Consider the following 26,565-nt stretch of genomic DNA (forward strand, 5'->3'; position numbering starts at 1 on the left):
TACATTTTAATTTTAGTATATTTTAGTAGCTGGAGTTTCAGATTTGTAATATATGGCTAGACATCACTTTTATACCTTAAAAGACTTGGAACTTGGAGTTTCCTAGGAGGCTCCAAGTCTTTTCAAAATCAGAAGCCAACTAGGAAACTCCTGCATCAATGCCAAACAAATACAGGCAAAACATTGCCAGTGCAACAATATTAATTTTATTCACTTAAAACGACTAAACTGTGGTACAATTCCATTACTAAAACCTCAACAGTTGCCATTCTTGTTGTATAAAAACTTCCCATTTTTCTAATAATCCTAACTACAAAATTGGGGTACCATGAGAGGATAACTAAATTATAAAACAGCCCCTTATTCGGGGTATTGTGATATATATAAAAGAAAAATTAGAACTTCTTAAGAAAGAGAAAAAAAAGAAGAAAAAAACAGGTTTAAGGGTAAGGAACAGGTCATGTTCAAGTCAAAGAGGATTCTATCCAATCTGAAAAAATCTCATAAGTGACAAAGGTTACGGCCCCAGCAGGTGCAGCCTTTACAACTGAGGGGACAATACCCTTGTAGAGCCCAGCCCAACCCTCCTTCTGCAAAATTCGATAAAGAGCGTCAACCATATTTGTGTAGGCTCGAGGTTCAAGCACAGCTCCATATTTAGGGTGTCGTCGTAGTCCTTCTATCTGCAAACAAACAAAGCAAAATAAGAACAGAACAAAATGATGTTTTAGCTGGACTGGCAAACTGTTACCACCTAAATGCATACAAGAGACAGAAGCATCCTTTGATCTATGTTTATAACTTTTCAGTTTTACGTCCTTCACTTGATTGTTTTATACCATAAAGTATACTGGTTCTGTTCCTTGCTGGTGACCAACACAAGACCCCTTGGCAGGATACTTTGATGTACATGTTTTTCTTCCTACCACAATAGCTAGTGATTTCACAAGCTTACTACTAAGAGTACTATAATCTTTCTCAATGAGGGATTGTAACACCATATGCAGTGCTTGCTTCAAGTAATCACCTGGAATCTCTTCTTGACCACATCAAGTGGATGGCAGACAGCTTTAGCACATGTACCAGCAGCTAGGCCACATAAGAACAGCTGAAAGCTGGAAATATAATTGTCAGCTTGGTTTGCATTGGAAGATCTTGAACTGTTCCACACCTGGAAACAAATATCTTGTATTGGTCTTCAACAAAATCAATTTGAATATTTTACAGACAAAAAACATAAACCCTCAATATTTGTAATTAATAAGAAATAAAGAAGAGATCTTCTACCAACTCATATCAAAAATTAAGTGTCATTGATTAACAGCAGTACAACTCAGTTAAGGCAAAGCACATGGATAAAATTTATTGGGCCACAGTTTTTAGTTATCATCAACGCAAATTTGGTAGCTCGAGACCATACAGGGATGGCAGCTATGGTTAATAATGTTGTGAACTTGTGATAAATAATGTCCCATGGCAGCTATGTTTTATACTGTTGTGAACTTGTGATAAATAATGCCCCCTCCCCCAACCAAAACTCACACACACACAAAAAAAAAAAAATCATTCAGGGATAGCAGCTTACCATGCACCACCTCTTGAATGTATCATACGTTCCAAACTGAAGGCCAGCATAAGGAATAATTTCAACCAATGTAGGTGATAAGCCAGCATACAACCCTCTAAAGCCACGATTCTTATAAATATCAACAAATGCCGATCTCATGTTTGGATGAACCTGTAAAGGAAAATCATACAAGGGGCTTCAATACATACTTGATTTTTAGTTTAGCGAACGCTATTAAGAAAAACACAGCACAAAGTTTTTTGGTAGTAATAGTGAATTGATAGCAGACGAGGGGAGTTGAGACTGATATCACCATAGCAAATCACATATACCATCAATTTGGTGTGTATGTATGGGTTTCTTTGTCTCCTTGAGATAAGTTATACCAAATGTGTCACATGTACTAATATCCAGTTGTTTTTACAGATATCACTTGTTAATTGAAAAATACAATATCCAAAACACGTGCTAACAAAGATGATAATTACAACAAAATCTGCAATCAAATCCATGAACTAAGCTTGTGTTATTTTCCTATTCATGTAGTTATGGATAAGGTCCTCGTGAAGGTTTTGCCGACTGAAACTCAGATAACATAAGTTTTCTGGGTTCAGTAACGGTGCATGAATAGAATCACACCAAGAGCTTACCTAGTTTAACAGGAGTAAAAACAATTGAACCCCGCTAAACTTGCATTTACAGATACTTATATATTATGTTAAAATATTATATTTAAATTTATAACAACAGTTAAAAACCAACCTCACTTAATTTAGGATTTTGACTCTATTTTATCTATCTACTTACAATCTTAAATTTATAAGATTTGTTACCCCACTACTACTGTATAGCCAATAAGTTGTACACAGGATTTTACTTTCGCATTACATCCATTTTAAGCTCGCACAAAAAAACACTACTTCTCAACTCATAGATCTTGAGCCTACTCCCGCTTTACCACACGTTTCAAAACACTGATAACTATTATTGAGCCACCAAGCATATCTATGATTTTATTATAAAAGAGACAAGCGAATAGTAAAAGCTTGACGTTCCAAATAATGTCTGATTTACAAGTACCAGAACCATAACATATATATATATAAAGTGTTTTGTGCGGAGTGCAGCCCTGTGTGTGTGTGTGCGCGCGCGCGTGCATTTTCACATATAGGTGTTGGCATTTGGCAGGTTCAGTCAGGTTGAAAACAAAGCCGGACCAAAAAAACCGAAACTGCACTTCCGAAATATTCTTAACTGAACCAAGCCATACTAGCCTCAAAACACTGACATTCCTAAAATTTTCTAAACCTAAGCAAGCCGTACTAGCCCTAAAACTGAACTAAAGCAAAAACGTTCAGTTGATTCAATCTAATTCTGTTTACTTCACAAACTCAAATTGGTCAAAAAATTGTATCTTATAAGTACATGTTATTCTCACATTCAAGCATTCATATTTTAAATGCAATACAGAAATCCCAAAAATTTCATTCGTAAAATTTCCAAATCACAAAACATTATAAAGTTAAACTTCTGAAGACAATCTGGGCATGAATTTATAGAAAAGAATTTTTTTATTAAATATAATAAATTGAACAAATAAATTTGAGTTGCCAATTACATCAAAACCAGGTAAGAAAATTAAAACCTCATCTTCACACACATCACTACATGATCATTGCAATGAGAATATCTGGGTATAGATTAATATAATAGGAACCAAAAAAAGGTAATTTCGATAGTGATCTATAGTTAAAATATCTTGCTTTGGGTATTCAAACAAAGCATTCCTATAGAGATACATACATGTAGATGGAAGAAAAAGAAATTAAGTCTGGCTGGAAAGGGGTTGGTAGAAGGAGTGAGCCCGGCTAAGTAATTAATGCAAAGGGTAAATGTTTATGCCTCTCCATTCCATACATGATTTATACGTTGATCTTATTCATTTCTAAATTAAGAGTTCAGTCAGTTCATTTAAACCGTTTTGTTTTATAAAAGCGAACCAGAATTATTAGAATAGTTTGCTTCCTTTTCCATTCGGTTTCGCTCACCCCTATTCGCACACTCCCAAAGTTAATAAGTTACTGCACAGAATCACTACTACAAAGATGTTGCATCGAATACCTTAGGCTCTCCTTGTGAAGCTAATAGTGTCCTAACAAGATCAAATGGATATGATCCAACCGTTGCTGCACATCCTGCTGCAGCACCACTTATGTAAGACAGGTATGGACTTATATGAATGATATATTCTGCATGACATAAAGAATTGGTGGATAGCACATGTGAGCACCAGAAAAGAGAATATCTTGAGAAGATGTATGATACCAGAAAAAACACTAGAAATCTAAAACTACAATATGTAATCAGAATAAAAATACCAAAGGAAGAGTCAGTCCTGCTAAAGAACAACAAACCTGATTTAGAAGAACCAGCTGCCAATGATTTCAACTTGTGTAAAACTGTAAATTGTATGGCTGTATATGGCATAACCATGAGAAGTGCTGGGACATTACCGCGCCAAAATCCCTATGAGAAGAAAACAACAGCCGAGTATAAGTACTTAAAAGTCATAAATAATTCGGCAATTATCTGAAATAAAAAGATAAGGTTTTTAATTGTTAAAAAAAGGATAGAAAAAGTTTTCAAGGTATGGTATAATGACTGGAAGCATATACAGACATGTACGCAGGATTAAAATGTTTGTAAATATGGTAAGTAGAGCGTGTAAAAGAACAGAAATATACAGGAAGGCCTTCCTCTCTGTATATATCTTTTGTTGCCTGCAACATTCCAGTATATTTTGATGTCCCATGCAATTGTTTACGGAGCAAGGCCCATGAAGAGGTGGGCTCCAGCTGAACCTGCAATAGATACCAAATATAATATAATAAACTGTTAATGTTGTGTGCATCATCCCCGTGCCATTTGGCTACACATTATAGTCTATAAAATTTGAAACAACAAACAAACACACAAAATTTCTTTCTCAGGCAAATAAATTTAATCAGTCACTTCCACTAGGGACGTAAACAATGTCCCTAAAAACGAGTCAATGTAATTTTCTTTAACTATTCACTGTATAAAATCTTTATGACTCGACAAAAGCTAAATTCCCCATCCAAGAGCAGGGTCACACGATTGGCTAAGATTTTTTATCGAACGACGTAACATATGAGGAATATGTTTACTCCGACTCACCTTCACAGTTTCCAGAATTAAGATAACACCTCTTCTTACCACATTTACTGATATATAAATCCATAAAACACATAAAATGTATGTGAAGACAAAAGAGAAACTCTTACAAGGAAACAGAAAGAGCACAAGGAGATATATTTTCTGTACTACGTCAAACCGCCATGACGTACCAACCATCCCCAAATCATAACTATGTGAACAATCCAAATACAATCACTACCACTTTGAATATTTAATATGACTTTGCATGAAAAAAAAACTTGAAATGCACGCAAATTGCACTATGATTTAAACAACACATTTTGCAAGAAAATAAAAAAAAAAAAAAGAGGTCCTGGTCATTTATAAACTCTTAGTGTCAATAAATGCAATAGTGATGTCCGATCGAATAACATCTTGGGATGATCACATATAAATCCAAATTGACGTAACGAAGCAACTACAAATCAAATAAACTCGAACACTACTAATAGTACATTCGTACCATATCAAACAGATAACAAAGCTCCATACCATAAACAAACCAGGATAAACAAAAAGGCAATTGACAATTCATTCACAATTCAATACACATCAAAACAATAACCAAACACTTATCTCGAAGGAAGATTACCTGGAATCTAATCTTGATAACATCTAAAGGAGACGTAACGGTCCTCGAAACAGCACCAGAAGCAGCACCAGCAGTAGCATTAATAAAAGCCTGTTTCAACTGTCCAGGCTCTTCCATATAAACTCTCCAATACACACACTAGCTCAACCTATCAACAACAACATCCCTACATATTCAACACCGCAATTCATCAATTAAACAAAACAATGTCCTATGTAATTACTAATTATCAATCAATAATGCTAAAATTAGGGTTCCATAACGAATTTAATTGCAATTCTCGATAAGTAATGTGTAAATAATGAGATGAAAAATAAGGATTAAAAAGTTACCTGGTGCGGTGGAACAGTTGGAAAGCGGTTGTGTGTGTATCGGGGTGTGTGTATGTAGAAGAAATGAGGATTATTGAATGTACAGAGGGGTTGAATTGGAGGGGAAAGCAATGGGAAAAAAGAATGAATCGAGTCGGCGAAGAGTCACGTTATACATATCTATATGCGTATTTATATGGGGATGATTTTTTTATGGAAAGTTGGCTGATGTCTGCAACTGTGGATAAATTTTATAGATATTTTGCATTTTATTGTTTCCTTTCTGTGGTGCGTTACATATTACAAGCACGCAGGAATAGGGATTTTTTTAAAACTCGTACGTTTTTTTTTTAACCGGTATTTGGGCCAGCTTGCGTGTATCTCGATTAATCCGATTGAGCTACTAGCACATTCATACCCGGAGCATGATAGCCCAGTTCCGAAATGCCGATGAAATCTAACTCGTGACCTCAAGGCAGCAAACCTTAAGCGTCACTGGCCAACCATATCAGACACTCCGTGGGTATGAGTGTTGTCAAAATCGGGAGTGAAACTTAATCGATGAATGAATTATTTGCTACAATTATTTAAGAGGACATCTATATTATGAATTTTAAAATATTTATAATAATTAATCAGAGTTTCAAACTCAAATCGATATAACATCAGGAGAGGTTAATCGATTATGAGTATTTTTGTTGGGGTAAATTTTAGAATTATTGATTTGGATTTTGAGATCAATAATTTTCAAATGATTAATTTCATTTTATCAGATAATTAGTATTATATGTTTTGAAAATAATCATATGTTTTATATTGTTCTTCGGTAATTTATATTCACATATATATCATTATCACATATGTTCTTCAGTAATTTATATTTGTTGAAAGTAAAAAGAAAAATATTTAACTCGAAAGCATGTAGTAAAGGAGAGATTAATTTGAGTACCAAAGCTAGGGGTGAGCAAAACCGAACCGAAACCGTAAAACCGAACCGAACTGTATAATTTCGGTTCGGTTCGGTTTGGTTTTTTTCGAAATTTTGGTTAGTTCGGTTTTTCGATTTAAACCGAAAAAAATATCGGTTTGGTTTGGTTTTTGTTATAATATTTCGGTTTAAACCGAAATAACCGAATTTCTTATAACATATAAAATAAATATATATTATATACATTATTTATGGGTTATTTCTAGAATCTAATGTCCTAAACTATGATTATCGAAGCGCGACAGGTCTCTGGCTCTCTGAATATATACAAGAATCAAACACAGGAAGTAGAATGCATATCGAGATAGATTACCCAGATTGCAAGCTATTACTTGTTTCTGATTTTCAGTGAAGTTTTGTAATGCAAATGAGAGATGCTGTTTACATTTTTGGCTTGTTAGTTGGTTACTGGTTCCCAACCTACTGCTCTGCTAGTATTGTGCTAGACTTATAGTTACAATACAAGGTTTTAAAAACTTCGGTTTTCGAAAACCGAAACCGAAACCGAACCGAAATAATTCGGTTTGTTCGGTTAGGTTTAGAATAATAATTCGGTTCGGTTCGGTTTCAAGAAAATGCATATTTCGGTTTTCGGTTTTTTCGGTTCGGTTCGGTTCGGTTTTGAACCGAACCGACCGAATGCTCACCCCTAACCAGAGCAAAGAAAAAATGCCCACCAGTCTTCTGGAAATTCTCCCTGAGATGGTCAAATAATGCATCCGGAGGAACCCAACACTCAGCTTTCATTCAGACTTGGCCCAACATGAAATTCTCGGAAAATTTAAGACATGTATGTTGTGTTTGGTTGGATAAAATGTAACGAAATGAAATGGCTAAAAATGCTTGAAACTAATAATGACAGAGAGAAAATTTTGAAAATTTTTTTTGAGAGAGTGCAAAATTACTATGATGAGATTGAAGAAGAAATTGGGGATAGAAGCAATCATCCATCACCAGAAGAAGTTTATTAGCATGTTCATGTCTCGATGAAGAATAAAGTTCAAATTACTTCATGGAATGAAAATTATCTACTGACCTAGTAACAAATACCAGAAGAATCCAGTATCAATATCGTGATTATTCAATATTCATAATCAGAAAATGAAGCTAGTCTAACCAAAAATGGACTGATTAATGATATTCATCAGAAGACGGTACAAAGATAATATTAATTTGTATTAATTTCATCATGATTTTCAATTTTATGTATTTAAAAAATAATTTTAAAATTGGTGATTAATCAGTCTTTCGTGATTCACCGAACTGATTAAATATAATATCATTCACCCAATCATCTGATTAATCTTTGATCAATTCGATTAATTTTTGATCCATCATTATTACGTGTACTCACGGCCTTGTTCCCGTTATTCATGACGCGCCTTCTTTTGGAGGAAGAACCGTGTTTCATGCACAAGCAGAGTTATTGTATTCTGCAGTTCTGCTGTTCTGTGTGTTTACGCAGGACTATCCAGATCCGGAGGAATGAGAGCTCTTATCAATTTATGAACATCAAATATGGAATAATGAGCAGCAGATAGTTAAACAGATTCACTGAAAAGTTAAACGAGAGATTATTACTCTATTTCCAGTTAATTTAAAACGAAATATCCTTTTTAGAAGTGAAATAATAATATATTCAAATTGCAGCAGAAATTGTGGCGTGGAACAAAAGCAGCAGCAAGTGACCACCTAATAAACAAAATGTTGATGGTCGAGCTGGATCATCAGCTTCCGTAGCTTTTACTATTCAAAGTAGAAGATTAATATTCTCCACTCGTGATTATGATTGATGTTATGAATTATTTTTGGATCCATTGACTTGTTATTTGGAATAGTTAGTCTCTTCTGTTAAGTATCAATCATTGAATCTAGTCCGTGGATGGAGACCCAAAGTAAAATTATAAACAAAGCTTAGACAAGAACAAGAACTAAGCAATAAGCATGTATCTAAATTACTAGAATGGTAATATATTTCATATTTATAATACCAAAAATTTGATTAGTCCAATACTCTTTATTATTAATTGGACATTATTATTATTATTATTATTATTATTATTATTATTATTATTATTATTATTTCCCGGGATGCATGCTACTTTAATATAATTGCAAACCTTTATTTCTTCAAATTATTTTTACAACAAAAAGATTATTTTTTAACGGATAAATGAGAGTGTAAAAGAATTAGGGAGTGTGAGGTAGTGCTTTCAATGTCAGTAAAAGTGCTCGTTACAAAATCTTGCCGTAGGTTTGGTGGATTTTATTTGATATTTGCATATTTCGAGTTATAATATAAAAATTTCTGAGAAGTTTTAATAGTAAAATCTAAGATATTTTCTCATTAAAAATGAAAAACTGCTTTTTCCAGAAATATGATAAAATCTAACTGCTCTAAAAACAATTTTTAAGAGGAAAACCTATTTTCAAATTTATCAAATAATTTTATTTATTTTTTAAAGCTGTTGTTGTGGACTATAATAACACTATAGAAAATAACCTTAAATCACCTCAGTGTCGATGATTACACTGTTATGAGATTTAAAAAAGAACTACCTAGTCCCTAAATACTTTTCTCGTTTATCTTTATCACTTTTGCCAATACATATATTTGATAATTAATATTTTTGATTTTATATTAGTATTAAATATAAAATTTCACCGTATTAAGGTACTCATAAATACGAATCCAACAAGATCACCCATGACTATATTTTATCTTATAGTAGACGTAAATTAGTTATGAACAGTGCCGACATTTCAAACCGGCAACATTTTTTGAGACAGAGGGAGTAAAATTAAAGTGGCTAATCTAAAATTATACAATCCTTAGATAAATCCTTTGATTCATTTTTTTTTAAAACTATAAATCCTTTCAAGTAATTTCCTACGAATGTACTCTACTAACTGATAAGTAGTATATACACTACAATAATCTCCCGTAATATTGGGGAGGGGACTTGAATACGAACGTAGAAAGAAACTTCCGTTACTTATCCGTGTTACTCCCTCATACGTTAGCCGTGTATCTGCAACTTCTCCGTCTATCTCGAATATTCCTTTACAACGCCACCGCGTATAATATACACACAGCTTCTATCTCTATATATACGCCTTTATCAACTGCCAGTTTTTATCTGTCTAGTTTTACACAACATTATCTCTATTAACAAACACACAGCTCTCTATCTCTAGGGTTTCGAAATATTCAATTTCTTGATTACAGATTCAATTAGTAAGATCGATTACAATTCAATGGAGTATCGCACGCTAGATCTTAAGATTATATCTGCGAAGGGGCTTAAGAACGTGAATTTTATCTCCAAGGTTGAAGTTTATGCTGTTGTGAGTATCGCCGGCGGCGATCCGAGGGTGAAGCAGCGGACTCCGACGGACCGAGAAGGCGGCGTCAATCCGGCGTGGAATTTTCCGATGAAGTTTACGATTGACGAGGCGGCCGCGCAGCAGAACCGCCTCACGCTCGTCATCAGCCTACGCGCCGAACGCGCCCTCGGGGATCGTGATGTTGGAGAAGTGCGCGTTCCGATCAAGGAGATCATCGGCGACGGTAACAACAAGTCCGTACAGTTCGTTAGGTATCAGGTGAGGAAGCCTAGCGGAAAAGCTAAAGGCGAGTTGAATTTCTCTTATCAGTTCGGCGAGAAAGTCGCGGCCAGTCACGTGCCTCCTCAAGCCAATCACGTGACCTCTAAAACCGACGAGCCTGTCACCGCCTATCCTGCCGTGGCTCCTATGGCCGCCGGAACTAGCTCTGCCTATCCTCCGCCGGTGACGTCAGCTTACCCTCCAGTGGCGTCATCGGGCTATCCACCGGCTGCGTATCCGCCTCAGCAGCCTGGTCACGGTTATCCGCCTCAGCAGCCGGGTTATGGATATCCGCCGCCGCAGCCGGGTTATGGATATCCGCCGCAGCAACCAGGTTACGGATATCCGCCACAGCAGGGATATGGATATGGGGCGCCAGTGCAACAGCCGCCCAAGAAGAATAAGTTTGGAGGAGGTGGAATGGGGTTGGGATTGCTGGGAGGTGCACTTGGTGGATTGTTGATTGGCGATATGATTTCGGATGTTGGTTCTTATGATGCCGGGTATGATGCCGGGTTTGATGATGCGGGCGGGTTTGATTTTTGATGAGGTTTTCGTATCTTAGAGGTGTTTTTTATTGTCTTATTGTCCTTTGAGGAATGCTTAGTTTGTACTGATGAAAATCAAATAACCCGTGTTTGTAAATGATATTATGGATTTATGGTTTCTTAACACCTATAAGTGGCTCGAGAGTTTGATAATGGAATCATATTCTGCTGTGTTGATTGTTGATCTTAATTCTCCGCTTTTTAATTGAACTTGGAAATATTACTGTTACTTCTGAATCCTAATTAACTTATTTAGGAACAAACATATTAAGATCTAAATTGCGGTTCTGCTGTCACTCAGTCAGAAAAGAAAATTCCGGGAGGATTCCTTCTTGGTATTGGATTGGATATACCTGGTAAGGTTATATGCTACAGTCTAGTGACTAGAAGCTTTAAACTGATATGTGAATGTGACTTTGGTGTAACCTTGAATCTAAAAAAAATTGATCATTGGGTCCTCGGAGATTTTCATGTTTGCCTTGTACATCGAACTCAGAGTTGCAGAATGTTGCTGGTCGAGGTGCTAGATCTTAGGCATGATTGACTCGGTAATGTACTATTCATTCAAGCAGTTACTAATTTTCAATGTATGTGCAGAAGTGCATTGTGTTTTTTTTTATTGGGTGTTTGCTGTTACATGCTGTACAAGCCTATTTGTGAATATATGTTATCTGGTTGTTTTTGTCGATTGTGATTGGTGTGTTCTCATGCCTTAATTGTTTATTGTTAAAGTGACTCACCCTGTAGTAGTTCTTGTATTGATGTTGGTCATGGTGTCCATGGTGTTTTTTCCTAAGGGCATCCCACAATACGTCAAGACTTTACTAATAGAGGAAATCGACATAGCAAAGATGTAGATCAGAGTTAACAAAGGAAATCCAAAAACTTCCTTGATGTCCAACTAAACTCACAGAAAAGAGTAGTATGAAGCAGGAAAATCTGTCTTTCTTCCTTGTCTGATATAATTTTTGGCAATCACAGATATACTTATACAAGGCTGTCATTTCACCATTAGACCATCAATTTCGGCCATCACTAACTTCTTTGGCATACCTTAGTCAGGAGATAGAAAATTCTGAAGACCAGTTGTTTCAGCAGCCTTTTAAATCACTGTTTTTCTTTATTTTCTTTGTTTTTCATAAATGTTATTTAATCTATGTCTCTAAAGAATACATAAATAAACAACTGTATCTTAAAAGAAGAATAACATCTTACTTGCTAATTTTATTTTCAAAAGTCCTGATAAAATTACTTAAAACTAGGCTAGCTAAAATATGCTGGGGATAGTTCGAATGCTTTCTATGTTTCTTGCATTATTAGATTATATTGCAACATTTGGTTTTGCCTTGTATTAAATGGATTTTGATAGTTCATTTATGCGTATGTTCAACCAGATTGCGTTGGTTTATGTAATTACTTTGTAGGCTATTGAACCACCAATTTACGGATCATTGGCAGACTTCTACAGCTGTGGGTAATGGTTTGTAGTAAACATAACGAGTGTGTAAATGTGTCATTACAATCACAAATTTTTAGACAACCTATGTCGCTATTAGCTATTTAATCTTCATAAGCTTATTGCGTTGATATTGTAGTTAGGCCTTATCTTTTATTACTTTTTAAAAAATCGTGGACTTGGTTATGTTTGTTCTGACTTCTGAATATATGTGTTCAGAAAGAAAATGATCATTTGGTTTTTCTCCCGCATAGAAGCAGCCTAATGCCAATCCAAGAAATGTTGGTATGTTGTACATTTACTAGTTGCACCAACTTAGTTGTTCTTTTGGGGTTTAGTATGCTCTGTCAAAATGCAGACACACTATAACTAGGAAAGACATAATATCTTCTATCATAAAGCTTCTCGCATAAGGTATTCTTATAGTTCCATTTTATTTATCTTCCTTTTCATTTATAGAAACAAATGCATGGTTTAATTACATGGTTTGATTATTGCACTTGAGTTTAATTTTCCGTTATTCAAATGGTTGCCCTTTATTTGTGCAGTCTACTTAATCACCATGAAAGATGGGACTAGGATAGATTACAACTAGAAGATGAGTATGCAGTCATAACAGAATCGCTCGGTTACTCCTCATATATTGTGTGGGCCGAGAATACCTGCCATTATATTCAAATATTGGTAACTAAGAGCAACCACAACGCATGTGGTCTGGATAGTTGTTAGCTGATGTGGCCAGATTGTTTGGTATTTGAGGAGTCCGTTGTTTGCAAAGTTGCCAAAGATTGTTGTTCACTTTGATCAACAGTAGTTTTCGTTTTTTTTAGAGTTAATTACACTTTGTAACCCCTATGTTTGCTCCAAACGCAGTTTAGTACCTGAACTTTAAAACGTGGCAATATGCACCCTAAACTTAACATTCCCATGCAAGTTGTAACCCCTAGTCACTATTCCATCCAAATCTACCGTTAACTTTAACTGTTTGAGAGGTAACTGTGTGTATATCAGTTTCTAACAGCTACTTTACTTCCTGTGACCCCTCAAAAATTATGTATTATATTTTAAAATTATTTCTGAACACACACAACAATGTAAAAAATTTTTAAAAATATGTATCTAGATTTAGAATCTGAAAATTTATTTATTTTTAAATAAACGACGTAATTTATTTTAAAATAAGTACATATATTAAAAATTATTTTATTTTTTTTACATCGTTGTGTGTGTTCAAAAATAATTTCAAAATATAATACATAAATTTTGAGGGGTCACAAGGGGGTAAAGTAGTTGTTAGAAACTAATTTACACACTGTTACCTCTCAAACAGTTAAAGTTAACAGAAATTTGGGCGGAATAGTGACTAGGGTTTACAACTTGTACGGGAATGTTAAGTTTAGGGTGCATATTGCCACGTTTTAAAGTTCAGGTACTAAACTGCGTTTGGAGCAAACCTAGGGGTTACAAACTGTAGTTAACTCTTTTTTTTATAAAAAATTTATTCACTTGCAGGTCACCTAGTTGCTTGCTATACTTTATTGTTTTAAATCTTTGTGAAAGCTAGCAACTTTGGAAAGATTTTTTAGCATTTGAGAGAATTTAGAATAGAAGTTGTTTACAGATGAGTTGGAAGAAAGAGAATTAAAATATTAATATATTGGACTATGCGGAAACAACCTTAAAGGTTGTTTGTAGTCTTCACCTAGTCCAATATATTAATTTTTTCAGTTCTCTTTCTTCCAACTCATATCTGAACTACTTCTACTCTAAATTCTCTCCGATGCTAAAAGACCTTTCCAAATTTGTTAGCTCACAAAGTTTTAAAACAAAAAATGCAGCAAGCAAGTTGATGGGGCCTGTAAGTGAATAAAATATTACTAAAAAAAGGGAAACTACCGTTGTTCAAATTGTATAACTGTAGCAATTTTGCATACAACAGACCTCTCCAATGCCAAACAATCTAGCCACATCAGCTAACAACCATCCGAACCATGTGCTTGTAGTTGCTTTGAAGGACAGATTTTGGTAAGCTGACAAGGAGTGGACACATCGACAACGTTGTAGAGGTATTTATTAGTATTAAAGTTCTTTAATCGTCAAATCAGCAGTTTCCCTCTTCAATGTTTTCTCCTTTGCCAGGTAGATGTTTTAATTCTTTTCCCTTTTTAGTGGAGGGCGTCTCCAGTTGGCACTGTGCAAGCATTGCTCTGTTAAAGGTCATGTTGGTGCTATTGTAGGCGGGGGAGGAATTTTTGAAGGTAAATTATCTGCACCCAGACCAGTTACCAAAAGCCACATTATCTTAACTTACATACTCACCTGTAAATGGAGAATTTGTGTGGATTCTGTGTCCAAATGTCCAAGAAAATGTCAAATATTATCCACTTATGCAAAGATTTTGATAAAAGGAGTTTACTTGTGATTTATTTGTGTTGATTTGTCATACTGTTGGTTAGGGGTCCTCTTTCTCATTTTAAGATGTTCTTTTCCCACGTCTATAGGCACATTAGAAATTGCTAGCAATCACTCCTAGAGTGGTGAGGGATCTATCTTCCTGTTGTCAATGTTAAATTGATGTTTACATTTAAATGGTAGCACATTCCACGTACTTACTTTATCTTTGTCGTAGAACACACATAACCCAGCGTTTATAGATACCAAAATATACTACGCAGTCCTAAGCTACAGTCTATATAATACATTAGCTTGCACCGATTCTTTAGCCACCTCAAAAGGCTGTAACTTCAGAAAAACTTGTATGGTTAATCGCCAAGATATTAAATGGTGTCGTGAATGCTGATACAGATCAGAACTACACCAATATTTCTATGATGTTAGCAATACATGAATTGAAACATAAAAACTTTCAAGAGGCTTCAGCCTCTAAACATGTAATTAAAAGTTAATTGCAAGTTGCAGTTTGGAAATCAAACTGAGATGCATATTTACATCCTGATTCAGTTCACGTACAACAATAACGGAGCGAGCTTGTAGGCTTTATTCTGCAGATCAAAGAGCGATTTCCCCATTCATTTGAAAGAGTCTTTTAGTTTAGAACAGAGGCATTCTAGGACGACTACATGTGCATCAGTAAATTACATACCATCAGTTAATTCGACACCCTTGTCTAAGTGACACCTACACTCTCTTGGACTGTACATTTTAGTAATAAACTTGATAATTAACTCATATATAATTAATAATATATTGCTTTCATCCCGTCCTTATCTATGGATTATAGAATGTTATATGAAAAAAGTTAATTACATATGAAGGTGGAATAAGGCCCTTTAATTGATTCTATGTGTCTGACAGCTTTATTCTGTAATTATATATAATTAGGAGAACAAATCAATCATCTTTAGGAAAGTTAAGCACAATACTAAATTACTAATGATAGGCTAATCATTTGTTCTTTAATTTTGACACTTCGCATTTGACTCATTTAACTCTGGGAAATGTTTGATTACCTAAAATTGTATACATTCTTAGAACAAAGTACAGTTTCACTTTTATTTTGTGCAGCCAATGAGATCTCTTTAGTATTTTTAATTTATACCAGAGAATAAATCCTTTCAAGAAACAAAATAATAATATTTTAGTTATATGCCATTTAAGATTTTATCTAAGAGTTTCTCTCAGAGATGCTTCAACTATACATAGTTCTGATAATTAATCAATTGCCAAAAAAATAAAAACCATACCTATGATTTGCTGTCTCAGTATTTAAAAAAAGAAAGCCCACTTTAAAATCCAACACTTTTATTTGCCTTTAAATGAAGAATGAGATATTTGTAAGAACCAACTTTGTGAAAAACACGCTTCTGAACTTTAGTTTCTTACGGTGACAAATAGAAGGGTAGGACAATGTGTGTTTTTGATTAATGAAGGAATTAGAATTTGGCTTTTTCTAAGTGTTGAACATACTTCACATGGTGTTGTATAATAGCATACTTTTGTTTCATAAGTGATGAAAGAATTTCCTCCTTTCTTTCTGGTAGGGGCTGCCTCTATCCCTCATGTTATCCCTGTATATGATTCTGGTTCTGATAATATCTCAAGCTCTAGGGCATTAAAGGGAAGCATGTTGCAAAAGCTGGTCGGGCTGGGGCTATAATTGTTCCCTGCATCAACTTTATGGGGACAAACATGCATGGACACAATCTAATGGAAGCTGATTTGGCATCTACGTGGCACCTCACACTGGACAATCATAAATCCAAATTGTTTGCCAGGGAAGCAGTTTCTTATCCTGGGCTTTGCTACAGGTATTTCTGCTGTCTTAACCATTTGAGTTATATATATAGTAACTTATCTGCGCCAAGAATTTAACTCGTTTTCATATAATATTTAATATTTATGTGTTCAAGTCACATACGATTTTTACAATATAGATCTCGCGATTAATAAGTATGTTGTTGTCTTGACCATTTCAATTATATATGTGCTGTGATGTCAACTAGTACTGTATATGTTAGTAATCTATATGCGCGCAGAATTAGACTCGTTTCTATAATGTTTTTTATGCGTTTTTGTCGCTTAGAGATAATTGTTACAGTATATATCTCACGATTAATAAGTATGAGTAAAATTTCTAAAATGAGTTTTATGCATGAAAAGGCAAATCTTTTCCTCTTCTAATATGTCAATTCATTCACAATTGTACAAAATTTTGTGGTGTACTCTTGGGTGTAGAAGCTGTAGTCAAAGTTAAGAATACCGAATCTTGGCATGGGAGAAGCCACAAAATGGAAAGAAAGTGGTGTCTGAGAAAATGGTCCGAGCTTGGGACCAAGGAAGGTGACAATGGATAGAACATTGGGTTAGGGAGGATAGAATATTGATGCCGTAAAGGCATACAGAAACACATCTCTACTCGTGAATGCAGCCCCCATCCTCCAATTACTTGGTTTTTCACCAACTTTTTATATCCTTTGTTGTGTTCTCGCAATACATTGAACATTTCTTACCTTTTTGTGTCCAACACCAACTTGATATTTACGAATAAAGTTTCCCTAGAGGCGATAGTGCTTTTGTTTGATGTTATTTATGTCGTCAATCTATTGTAAGCACTTCTCAAGAAAATGAATTTATTCATACGGAGGAGTGATCAGATTTTTTACTAAATACTTTTTAGATGGATTCGTTTATACAAGTTAAACGTATGAACGAACATGACAATGTAAATAATTATTATATACTCTTAATCATTAATCTGACACAAAATAATCATAAAATATGAAATACTTTTACGATGAAAATGATGTCATCATATTCTTATCATTTCTTCGTTTTGATCCAACCCATCACTAATTTGTGAGTCTAGGAAATTTATTCACAACTGCGCAGTAATTCATTTCATGAAAAGCGGCTAATTCGATCATAAATTTCAACCAACAGTTATTTTTGAACATAAATGGTCAAAATTAAAAATAATCGAATTTAACCGGTCAAAAATTATTATAAGCGACCATATTGAATCGAAAATAAAGACAATCAGGAATTTTTTTAATTTCAATCGTCTAGTTCAATCACTCGAATTTTAACCGTATTTAATCATATCTATATGTGGAACCATAATAAAGCGATATCTGCACTATTATTAGAATATCGATATTATTCTCGCAATGTTGTCCTATGAATCTTTTACTGCATAATATGTACACACATAGTTTTCTTTTTTCAATTCATATCATAAATAAAGTTCCACCACAAACTCCGAATCTACTTTAACCGAATGTCGAATAATTGTTTTAGATCAGCAGTCTCACAAATCAGTTTTTTGCGAGTCATGGGTGGAAAGTTTCGGTACGTGGTACTCTTATCATATCGCATTTGTTTTCCTTGCAACAAAAATTCTCAACTAATACTAGTCAAATGACTCGGTTGAATACGAAATATTGTTCGATTCTTTCCAATACCATGCCTTTTCGTCTCACGTATACCACCGAATGACGGTGAACCAAGATTCCAAAAGACCTGATGGTAAAAAATTGTTATTGGTTTCTAAATATCGGGAGGAAAATTAAGATATGAGTTTTATTTTCAAAAAAAAGGTATTTAGATGAGAAAAATGCATTAATATTTTCTGATATTTCTTGAGGAACTATCCCATTTTATTGCGATATTTTAAATCTCAAGTTATGTACTACATCATTTATAACCGGGTTAATCAGGAGTAAACTCTAAGTACACTTCTCTTAACTTGTCCATAAATAAGCGGAAACCACTTCTCATCCAAAAAAGTCATAAATTCAGTTTGCCAAGCACCCGCCAAATAGTGTTATTAAAATCTTTAATTTATCAAAAAAAATTCCAATTAAGATAATAATTCTTAATTTATCGAAAAACTTCTAATAAAATTTTGACAAATCTTGAACCGGTAAATAAATTAATTAGTCAGCATAGAACATAAACATGCAGAGATGATTATGCCCCGTGTAGGCGTGTACCGTCCTGACCCCCTGACCAGGATGTCTGCGTACGTATATATGCCATCACACCATTATCTCACAATTACTTGCTACTCTTTACTCCTTCTCCCTCCGGTCTCTGAATACTTTTCCTATTTAAGTTTTTCACATTTGTCAACACACGCGTTTGATCGTTAATATCTTTCATTTCGTATTAGCATTAAATATAAAAACTTCACTATATTAAAGTACTCGCGAATACGAATCAACAAAATCACTCATGATTATATTTAGTTTTATAAATTAGTAATTTGTCTCATGTTATGAACAATACCGACATCACAAACACAAGCAGGAAATGAAAAAAGAAACGGAGGGAGGGAGGGAGTACATGTTACTCATAAAATTTAACTATCTACCCTATAAATATCCCTGTCCTCCACCATATACTCACCATCCTCTCTTTACAGACTCTCTTCTCCAGCTACCTTATACTTCACCTCTCGCAAAATGTCCGGCGTTTGGGTATTCAAAAACGGAGTTGTTCGGCTCGTGGAGAATCCGGGGGCCGACTCTTTGGACGGCAGCCGCCACCGGAAGACGCTAGTCCACGTGGCATCAAATGAAGTCATTACATCCTACGCAGTGCTCGAAAGAAAGCTAATGATGCTCGGGTGGGAGAGGTATTACGATGATCCGGACCTACTACAGTTCCACAAGAGATCCACCGTCCATCTCATCTCTCTTCCTAAAGATTTCAACAAGTTTAAGTCCATGCATATGTTTGATATTGTCGTCAAAAATCGAAATGTGTTCGAAGTTAGAGAAATGAAATGAAATCTCTTTTTCGGAGGTAGATCGGTTTGCTTTGTGATTGGTTATTATGATTATGTGAGACTTGCATGTAGTTATGTATTTAATTAGAGTGCGAGTATAGTAATTCTCCTAGGTACGTAGTTTAATTAAATGTGGAGAGCTGTGCTCGATTGTAACGTATCTGTGAATGATTTAGTAATTGATTGTAACGGAGATTGAGTTTCTTGTGCTACGGCGGTGGATTTTTTTTTTTTTTTTTTTTTTTTGAAAATACGGCGGCGGAATTAAATAATAGACTTTTATCCAAAACGATTAGCAAAGAATTTTCTCCCGATAAATCTTCTCCAAACATTTGATTTTGAAAAAATTAGTCACTTAATTCTCCGTGAAGCACTAAAGCATGCATGTTCTCTTGATAAGATAATGCAAAAACATTTTTAGTAATACTCGTAGAACATATATAAGACTCCGAGAATCATATGCATATTTTTTGTAATATGCATGTTTGCGTAAGATGTGACTACTTCATTGGATGGCACCTGAAGTATTATGTCACTAATACACCGGGCACTTGGACCGTAAAAATAGAAATCATAAATAAAAATGATAAGTATGAGAATAAATATTTAAAAAGAGCATAAGAAATGATTTATAAGATTAGATTCTCATTTCGTATCACAAAAATTGTTATATTAACCAGGACAAACCCACCGATACTCACAGCACACAGGGGGTACATCAAAAACTTGTGTCATGTTGCATGTAGTTGGTGGTTGAAGGCCACTCCTATAAAACGGGATACTCATCCCTTTGCATATATCTTTTGTAGGTACGTGAACTTTGGATGGGGTTATCAGGTTATGATACGAATATTGTTAGTACATGAATAGCAAGGACCACCTGAGGGAAGATTCTGGTCTTATAAATGGAGCAGCCACAAAGAGAATCAGAGTATGAGAGGGCTATCTTTTTATCCATGGAGTTTTATCCATGAAGATAAATCAAGCATGGGCAAAATACAGTTTCCATCTGAGCGTAAAAATAATATTATCAGTCAAATTATAAGTTCATTTGACTGGTCAAAAGTCAAATGGACATATAGGGAGTAAAAATATGCTTTATCAGTGATTTAAGTTAAATGGACATCCCCTGTGATCTAGTTGCCTAAAATCAATAGAGAGAAGACTGCTCATGCCATGTCAACAATAATTAAAATCAAGAATTCAAGACTACCAAGTTGCCCCATATATCACTACTTAGTTGACAGACTCTTAATTTCTTCTAATGAAATTTTGACTATTACAAATTCTTCTCCATGGCAACAGATCAAGCCAATACATATCTTCTCTTCAGCCGTCAACCTCCATCTAATATCCAACACAAAGATGAAATCATAGTGCAACAACCCGTTTACCATATCAACTAAAGTCGTTCCCGATCAGGAACTCCTTCCATTAACAAAACGGGGCAATGAAGTTCCAAGGCAGAACAAGTTTGACAAAGATTTACATATATGCATATACTAACCAAGAACAATAAGAGTATCAAATATGCATAGATGTTAATGACAAAAACTGCCCACCACACACACATGAAATGTTATAGGCATGTTGATGCCTTGGATGTGCGCTTATCTGTACCTAGATTGATCACAATCACAGTTACATCATCGTGATATTTTCTTCTCCTGCCCGGAGGAATGCTCATCAACTCTTCCGTACTGAAACCTGCAATTTGCGGTAAAGATTGAATCATTGAGTTGAAAATAAATTACATATATTAAAGGAGCGTATGCCACTAAGTTGTATAGCCACAATGCATCAACTGAACTTTGTGTAAGAAGTGATCATACTACTCAACAGTGGACTCTTCAAATAACTAAAATTCCGAATCAAGCTTTTATCACATGTGAAATTGCAATTATTTTGGATTTGTCAAATTTTGCTAAAACCCAACAAATGAATTAATTAAGACAGTTCCTTAATTTACTAGCCTTGTTATTAGTGCTTGATGATTCAACTTATATTATACAACACATAAATTTTAATTTTTGATAGAGGTAAGTTGTAGAAATCCAAAGATGAGTGAAACGGTAAATACTAATTGGAAGTACATAATTTCTAATCTGCAAGATGCAAGAAAAAATTAAGAATCTCACCTGCACAATCTGCTGCTCTTAGTACAAGCTGTTCTAACAAGAACTTCGCTGGATCTCCACTAGGATTGGACAAGATATAACAATGAACAAGCTTTACAACTTCATCATTTGTGAAGAAGTCAAATAAACCATCACTCCCTAGTATAACAAAGCGATCAGAATTCGAGATTTCATGCACCCGCAGGGATGGTTCTGTAGAGACATATGGAGGACTTTTAAGGTTGCGAACCCGGAGGATACCCATCAAAGCTTCATTCAATATTTTCTGCAGAAATGTCACTAAATACTTAGAACTTAAAGAATCTACTTTAATGTAAATGAAACCATGTTGTGCCACAATGACTTGTGCAAACTCACTTATATCATGTATTAACATATCAGCAGCAAGTTTACTAATAGGTAGCATCACTAGACATAAATCTAGAAACTCTTAGGCTCCCATTTCACTATTACTTATGGCTGGCATAATATATAGAATGCATCTGTAAATAGTTGATGGAAATATGATGCTGGAGTAGCAAATCAAATAATTACTACTAATTTTGTTAGCTTTCATGTAGCTTGTACTTCTACACTTTCCCCCTTCTAAGGGGGGAAAAATGAAATCTTGTTGGTATGGTGAGGAACTGAAATGATTTATTACCTTTTTCAAGTAACCAACTCCAAAAGCACGAGTGACCTTTAACTTCCCTTTCACCCTTCCACCCACAATTGTCATGGGATCATCAGGATGATTACTTAGAAGTTGGTTTCTTTCAACTTCATTATCCACTGTATGACTATCAGTAAGTTGAATAGCTTGTAGGGCCTTATCGCTATCCATGAAAGCTTCACTGTATGTTGCTAGTAAAGCTCGACTGTCACCCAAATTGAGTGTATACAGATCCTTCCCATGGAGTAGCACAATTAAAACACAAGATCCAACAGATACTATATCAGGACGATCGTCCATTTCTTGTTCAACCATATTAAGAAAATCATTTTCAGCCTGACATAGAGCACGTTGAAGGCTATCAGTCACCCTTTGTCTGGAAGAGCTGGATAAACTTTTTGCCAATATATCCGTGCTCACATCTTTCGCATTAGCTTTACCCCCTTCATCATCATCGAGCTGATGTGGGAAATTAGATGTTTCATTAGATTCTATATCCCATTCTATTGAATTCAAGTAGATGCCAATAGTGTCATATAATGTACCAGCTAGATAATCAGCTGCATCTCTACCATTAAATCCATCATAGATTGCACAAAAGAGCCACCCATTTTCTTCAGAACAAACGGCTTGGACTCGATCTTCCCCTGCCGCGCCACCTGCTACTTGCAATTCCATAGCATTGAGAAAACTTTCACTTCTTGAAGGAGCACTCATGGATTTTAGCAAAAAGGAATCACTTGGAGTTGGAGGACTGCAACTTAAGTTTGATAAACTACTCTGAAGAGAAGTAGATAATAAGTCCAACTTCGATATAGATGAAGAAGAGGGAACCCTTCTAAATGAATTGGGGGAGTCCCACGTTGGAAGAATTTCTGCACCAAATAATCCATTGCAGATATTTGTGTTAGCCAAAGTAGCGTTTGCACTCAAGGCAGCACCAGAGAGGCAAGAGAAAGAGCTGTTGTTTCTTCGAAGTTTAGTTCCAGACGGGGTTTCATACTCATCGGAAATTCCATAGGAATTCTCATTCTTTTCATCACAGTGATATCCAAAACTTACTTTGATTTCTCCGTCTGGATTAAGACTTGCTTCTTGATGCATATTTACAGCTGAAAGAGTGCAAAATAGCAGTACTTATTTCATGCAATATTAAAAGTATATACCATATGCTCCCAGTGACAACAAAATATAGGAAAGACAATGAACCAAAATCTCAATTATGATCACTGAATCATAGTATTCGAATAAACTCCACACTGAACAGCCATTGGAATTTTCATATTGACAGACCAGGTTTAAAATTAATTGAGTACATAGTAGCTACGTTAAATGACGAGTTATGTGGTAAATTAGTAAGTTATTATTCTTGACTGATACAGCTCGGATACCAAGCTACAACAAAAGTAGATTTCCCTATGGCTATTATAAGTTGACTAAAATCTGTAATGCTTCATATTGATTTCTTGGTGATGAGCTCTGCAAGTTGCAACCACTCAAATGTACAATTCAAAGTGCGGGTAATGGTTAACAACATAAGTCGATCACTCCTTATTTCTATAATATTTCACAGGTCTAATAAATTGCCTGGTGAATTTAGAAAGACAAATGAAGCTTCTGGTTTAAAATTGAAAGCTAGTTACTTGTTAGACATCACAAATGGGCAAATTTGTGAATATCATACCTCATGTAAGCACCGGAATCTCAACAATTATCAAGATATCAATATCATTAAAAAAAGATGAGTTTTCAGTTAAAAGGATTTTGGTAGGGCCTCAAAACACCTGGAGTGGACCAGTCACTTTAACGCTTCGAGCTTCAATTTATTACCATGCCATATATTTCTCATTTGGCATAATCATGTTTCCACAAGAAAAAGAAGAATGGATAAAGTTCAACAGAATTCAAGTTAGCAATATTCATGACAAGACAAGAGGACACAATACATAAGCTTAATTCAAGAATCATTGCACACTTCAAACGTATTGATTATTAAGCTTCACGGGCATACAAACTAAAATGAAGGGTGAAAGCGAAGAGATTTGAAGAAGAAAGAAATTCAGCAAAAGCCTACCGCTGCTCAAAACCGGAGCACAATCCTTTGTGGAGAAAACATACTGATCATTTTACAAATTCGATATGTGAACAAATAGTTAAGTGACATTGACCCAAACCGCAACTAGGAACAAAGATCATCTTATTAGAATCATTTTCTTAGGGAAAATTAATTCAAATAATCCTGTGAATGATGTGGCCAGCATAAATTCTCATGGCAACTGGCTACTAACAAAATGAAGTCAATTGTTTTTTGTAAGTTACTGCAACTATGCAAGTGCTTATTGTCCACAGAAACCATAGATAATATCTATATTCGCAAGTTATATAAACAATTAAACAACTTGCTACGAAAATTTATTTATGCAGTACCAAATAAAAGCACAGAGAAGTTTGATGACAATGAATGTAAAAATAAAAGCAGAGTAAAAAAAAGCTTGAAAAAATCAAGGTGAGTAGGGAAGTAACCTTGAAGGGTGGAAGTAGAGTGAGGCGGAGGGAGAGAAGAGAGCCGGGAGAGATGAGTTGTGGAATCTTGAATGATAGAGAGAGAGAGAGAGAGTGGGAGAGAATATTGAATGGTGAGAGTGTGTGGTAAAAAAGGAGGAGAGAATATAGGAGAGGCTTGGGTCAAACTCAATTGCCACCAAAACCGCTATTTTTGTTGGAGAGAGAGATAGAGAGAGAGAGAGAGCGCGAGAGAGAGGGAGGGAGAGAGATGATTAGTTCTGTAGAGGATGTATATTTGCTCTCGAACTCCTCATGCCTCCCTACTTTGGTTCAGCTACTTGTTCTCTCGCGTATTTATCTGTTGATGTATACGACGAGTCTGTTAGGTTTTATATAGGCGCCCTTTTCTTCCTCTTTTCTTCTGCTTGCAACTTGTTGCCTAATACTCCCTCCGTCCCCCTCATTTGTTGATATTGGGGGACGGGGGCTCGGCACGCATTTTAATGCGCTCGTAAAACGTAGTTTGATAAATTATTTTGATTTTTTTTTTTATTCTGAATAAAAATTTGATATTTAAATTTTTATACAAAAAAGAAAATTTTTTGAAATAAGCTGTAGAACTATGTTTTATATGCGCCTTGAAATGCGTGTCGAGCAGTGTGAAAAAAGTGTAAACAAATGAGGGGGACAGAGGGAGTACTTTTTTCACTAACGCCATCTTTTTGTAAATATGTTACAGAAATTTTATATTTAAATAATTTTAAAAAATAGAAAAGAAGTATAGAAATATATTTTACATATATATTTTAAAATACGTGTCAAGTATTTAAAAATAGTAAATTATAAGGATGAAAGAAGTATTATTCATTCTCTTTTTGAAACAAGTATTATTCATTCTCTTATTTTAGACCCTCCTCTTGAGTTTTTTTAGGAGAGAAAACAAGTAAATGTAAAAGAATCTCATTTTCGGAGTGAAAATTTTGAAGTGAAATTATGTTATAATTGCATTCATTTTCACTTGTTTTTCTCCTTTTAAAAAACTTGGGAGCACAAATAAGACTGAAAGTTATATAACATTACTTTCTCTTTACTTGCTTTCCTCCCTTTTTATAACTCGAGAGCGGTGCGTAAATATTAAGATGAAAAAATATATGTGAAATTTAACGTTGAAAAATACAAATATTCAAACTGAGCACATAGATTCATGTCACTATATAATAATTTAAAAGATGATGTGTATCCGTAGGTTTTTGAATTGGTACCAAGTTTTTTTTTTGTAAGGGAATTGGTACCAAGTTTGAAACAATTCTAATCATTACTATCATATAAAATATAAAATCATTTTAATAGTGATAAATAATCAGTTGTAAGAAAGAAATATATAATAATATTTCGCTATTTTGTTTTCATTCTTTTATCCTGTGTATAAAAATGGCCTTTGGGGGTTTAAAGAGGTGAAGCATATTCAGATATTTTTGTGTAAATTACTAAATTTTAGTATTAAATTGTTAGCAGCATCATGCTTCTCTTTATGCTTATTCAATGTGCTATAGAGCTAAAGTACCTTGGACAACTTGATTCTATGGCTTACCCCCATTGCACCTTCACGTTGACTAGAAAAACTGGCGAAGAAGAAAAAAAGGTAGCATTTTTTATGTTTGCAAGGATTAATAAGATGTTCACACAGATTAATTATATTTTTAAATTATTTGAAAGCCGAAGATAGGCTTT

At 34.7% G+C, this 26,565-nt stretch overlaps 4 protein-coding genes and 1 long non-coding RNA gene across 7 annotated transcripts; 3 read left to right on the top strand and 2 right to left on the bottom strand.

Annotated features, from left to right (window-relative positions):
- Positions 1 to 324: 324 nt before the first annotated feature.
- On the bottom strand, positions 325 to 5,930 carry LOC108197559 (mitochondrial thiamine diphosphate carrier 2-like). Of its 2 annotated transcripts, none has more exons than XM_017365206.2 (8): positions 5,711 to 5,930; positions 5,379 to 5,544; positions 4,312 to 4,428; positions 3,982 to 4,093; positions 3,689 to 3,816; positions 1,586 to 1,738; positions 1,028 to 1,171; positions 325 to 683 (listed from the first exon to the last, which is right to left on the bottom strand). In XM_017365206.2, exons 2-8 carry the CDS (start codon positions 5,493 to 5,495, stop codon positions 465 to 467), a joined length of 990 nt encoding a protein of 329 aa, XP_017220695.1. In that variant the 5' UTR covers positions 5,496 to 5,544; positions 5,711 to 5,930; the 3' UTR covers positions 325 to 464. The 2 variants fall into 2 exon arrangements, with proteins under 2 accessions (XP_017220695.1, XP_017220696.1); XM_017365207.2 differs by having other exon boundaries at positions 5,379 to 5,526; positions 5,711 to 5,850.
- A 3,698-nt stretch (positions 5,931 to 9,628) lies between these two features.
- On the top strand, positions 9,629 to 11,024 carry LOC108199889 (protein SRC2). The gene has a single exon (XM_017367903.2). It carries the CDS (start codon positions 9,936 to 9,938, stop codon positions 10,830 to 10,832), a length of 897 nt encoding a protein of 298 aa, XP_017223392.1. The 5' UTR covers positions 9,629 to 9,935; the 3' UTR covers positions 10,833 to 11,024.
- A 3,537-nt stretch (positions 11,025 to 14,561) lies between these two features.
- LOC108199890 (uncharacterized) lies at positions 14,562 to 17,331 on the top strand. Its single transcript, XR_001802507.2, has 2 exons — positions 14,562 to 16,558; positions 16,986 to 17,331. It is a non-coding gene; the product is annotated as an uncharacterized LOC108199890 (long non-coding RNA).
- A 1,840-nt stretch (positions 17,332 to 19,171) lies between these two features.
- Positions 19,172 to 19,751, top strand: LOC108199001 (flowering-promoting factor 1-like protein 3). Its single transcript, XM_017366769.2, has one exon. It carries the CDS (start codon positions 19,214 to 19,216, stop codon positions 19,538 to 19,540), a length of 327 nt encoding a protein of 108 aa, XP_017222258.1. The 5' UTR covers positions 19,172 to 19,213; the 3' UTR covers positions 19,541 to 19,751.
- Positions 19,752 to 20,935: 1,184 nt separating this feature from the next.
- On the bottom strand, positions 20,936 to 25,214 carry LOC108197206 (probable protein phosphatase 2C 40). Of its 2 annotated transcripts, none has more exons than XM_017364755.2 (4): positions 24,853 to 25,214; positions 22,321 to 23,441; positions 21,678 to 21,942; positions 20,936 to 21,246 (listed from the first exon to the last, which is right to left on the bottom strand). In XM_017364755.2, exons 2-4 carry the CDS (start codon positions 23,431 to 23,433, stop codon positions 21,119 to 21,121), a joined length of 1,506 nt encoding a protein of 501 aa, XP_017220244.1. In that variant the 5' UTR covers positions 23,434 to 23,441; positions 24,853 to 25,214; the 3' UTR covers positions 20,936 to 21,118. The 2 variants fall into 2 exon arrangements, with proteins under 2 accessions (XP_017220244.1, XP_017220245.1); XM_017364756.2 differs by lacking the exon at positions 24,853 to 25,214 and adding an exon at positions 24,404 to 24,773.
- Between the last annotated feature and the right edge of the window lie 1,351 nt (positions 25,215 to 26,565).

Source organism: Daucus carota, chromosome 8 (assembly GCF_001625215.2).
Source record: "Daucus carota subsp. sativus chromosome 8, DH1 v3.0, whole genome shotgun sequence".
Classification (NCBI taxonomy): Eukaryota; Viridiplantae; Streptophyta; class Magnoliopsida; order Apiales; family Apiaceae; genus Daucus; species Daucus carota.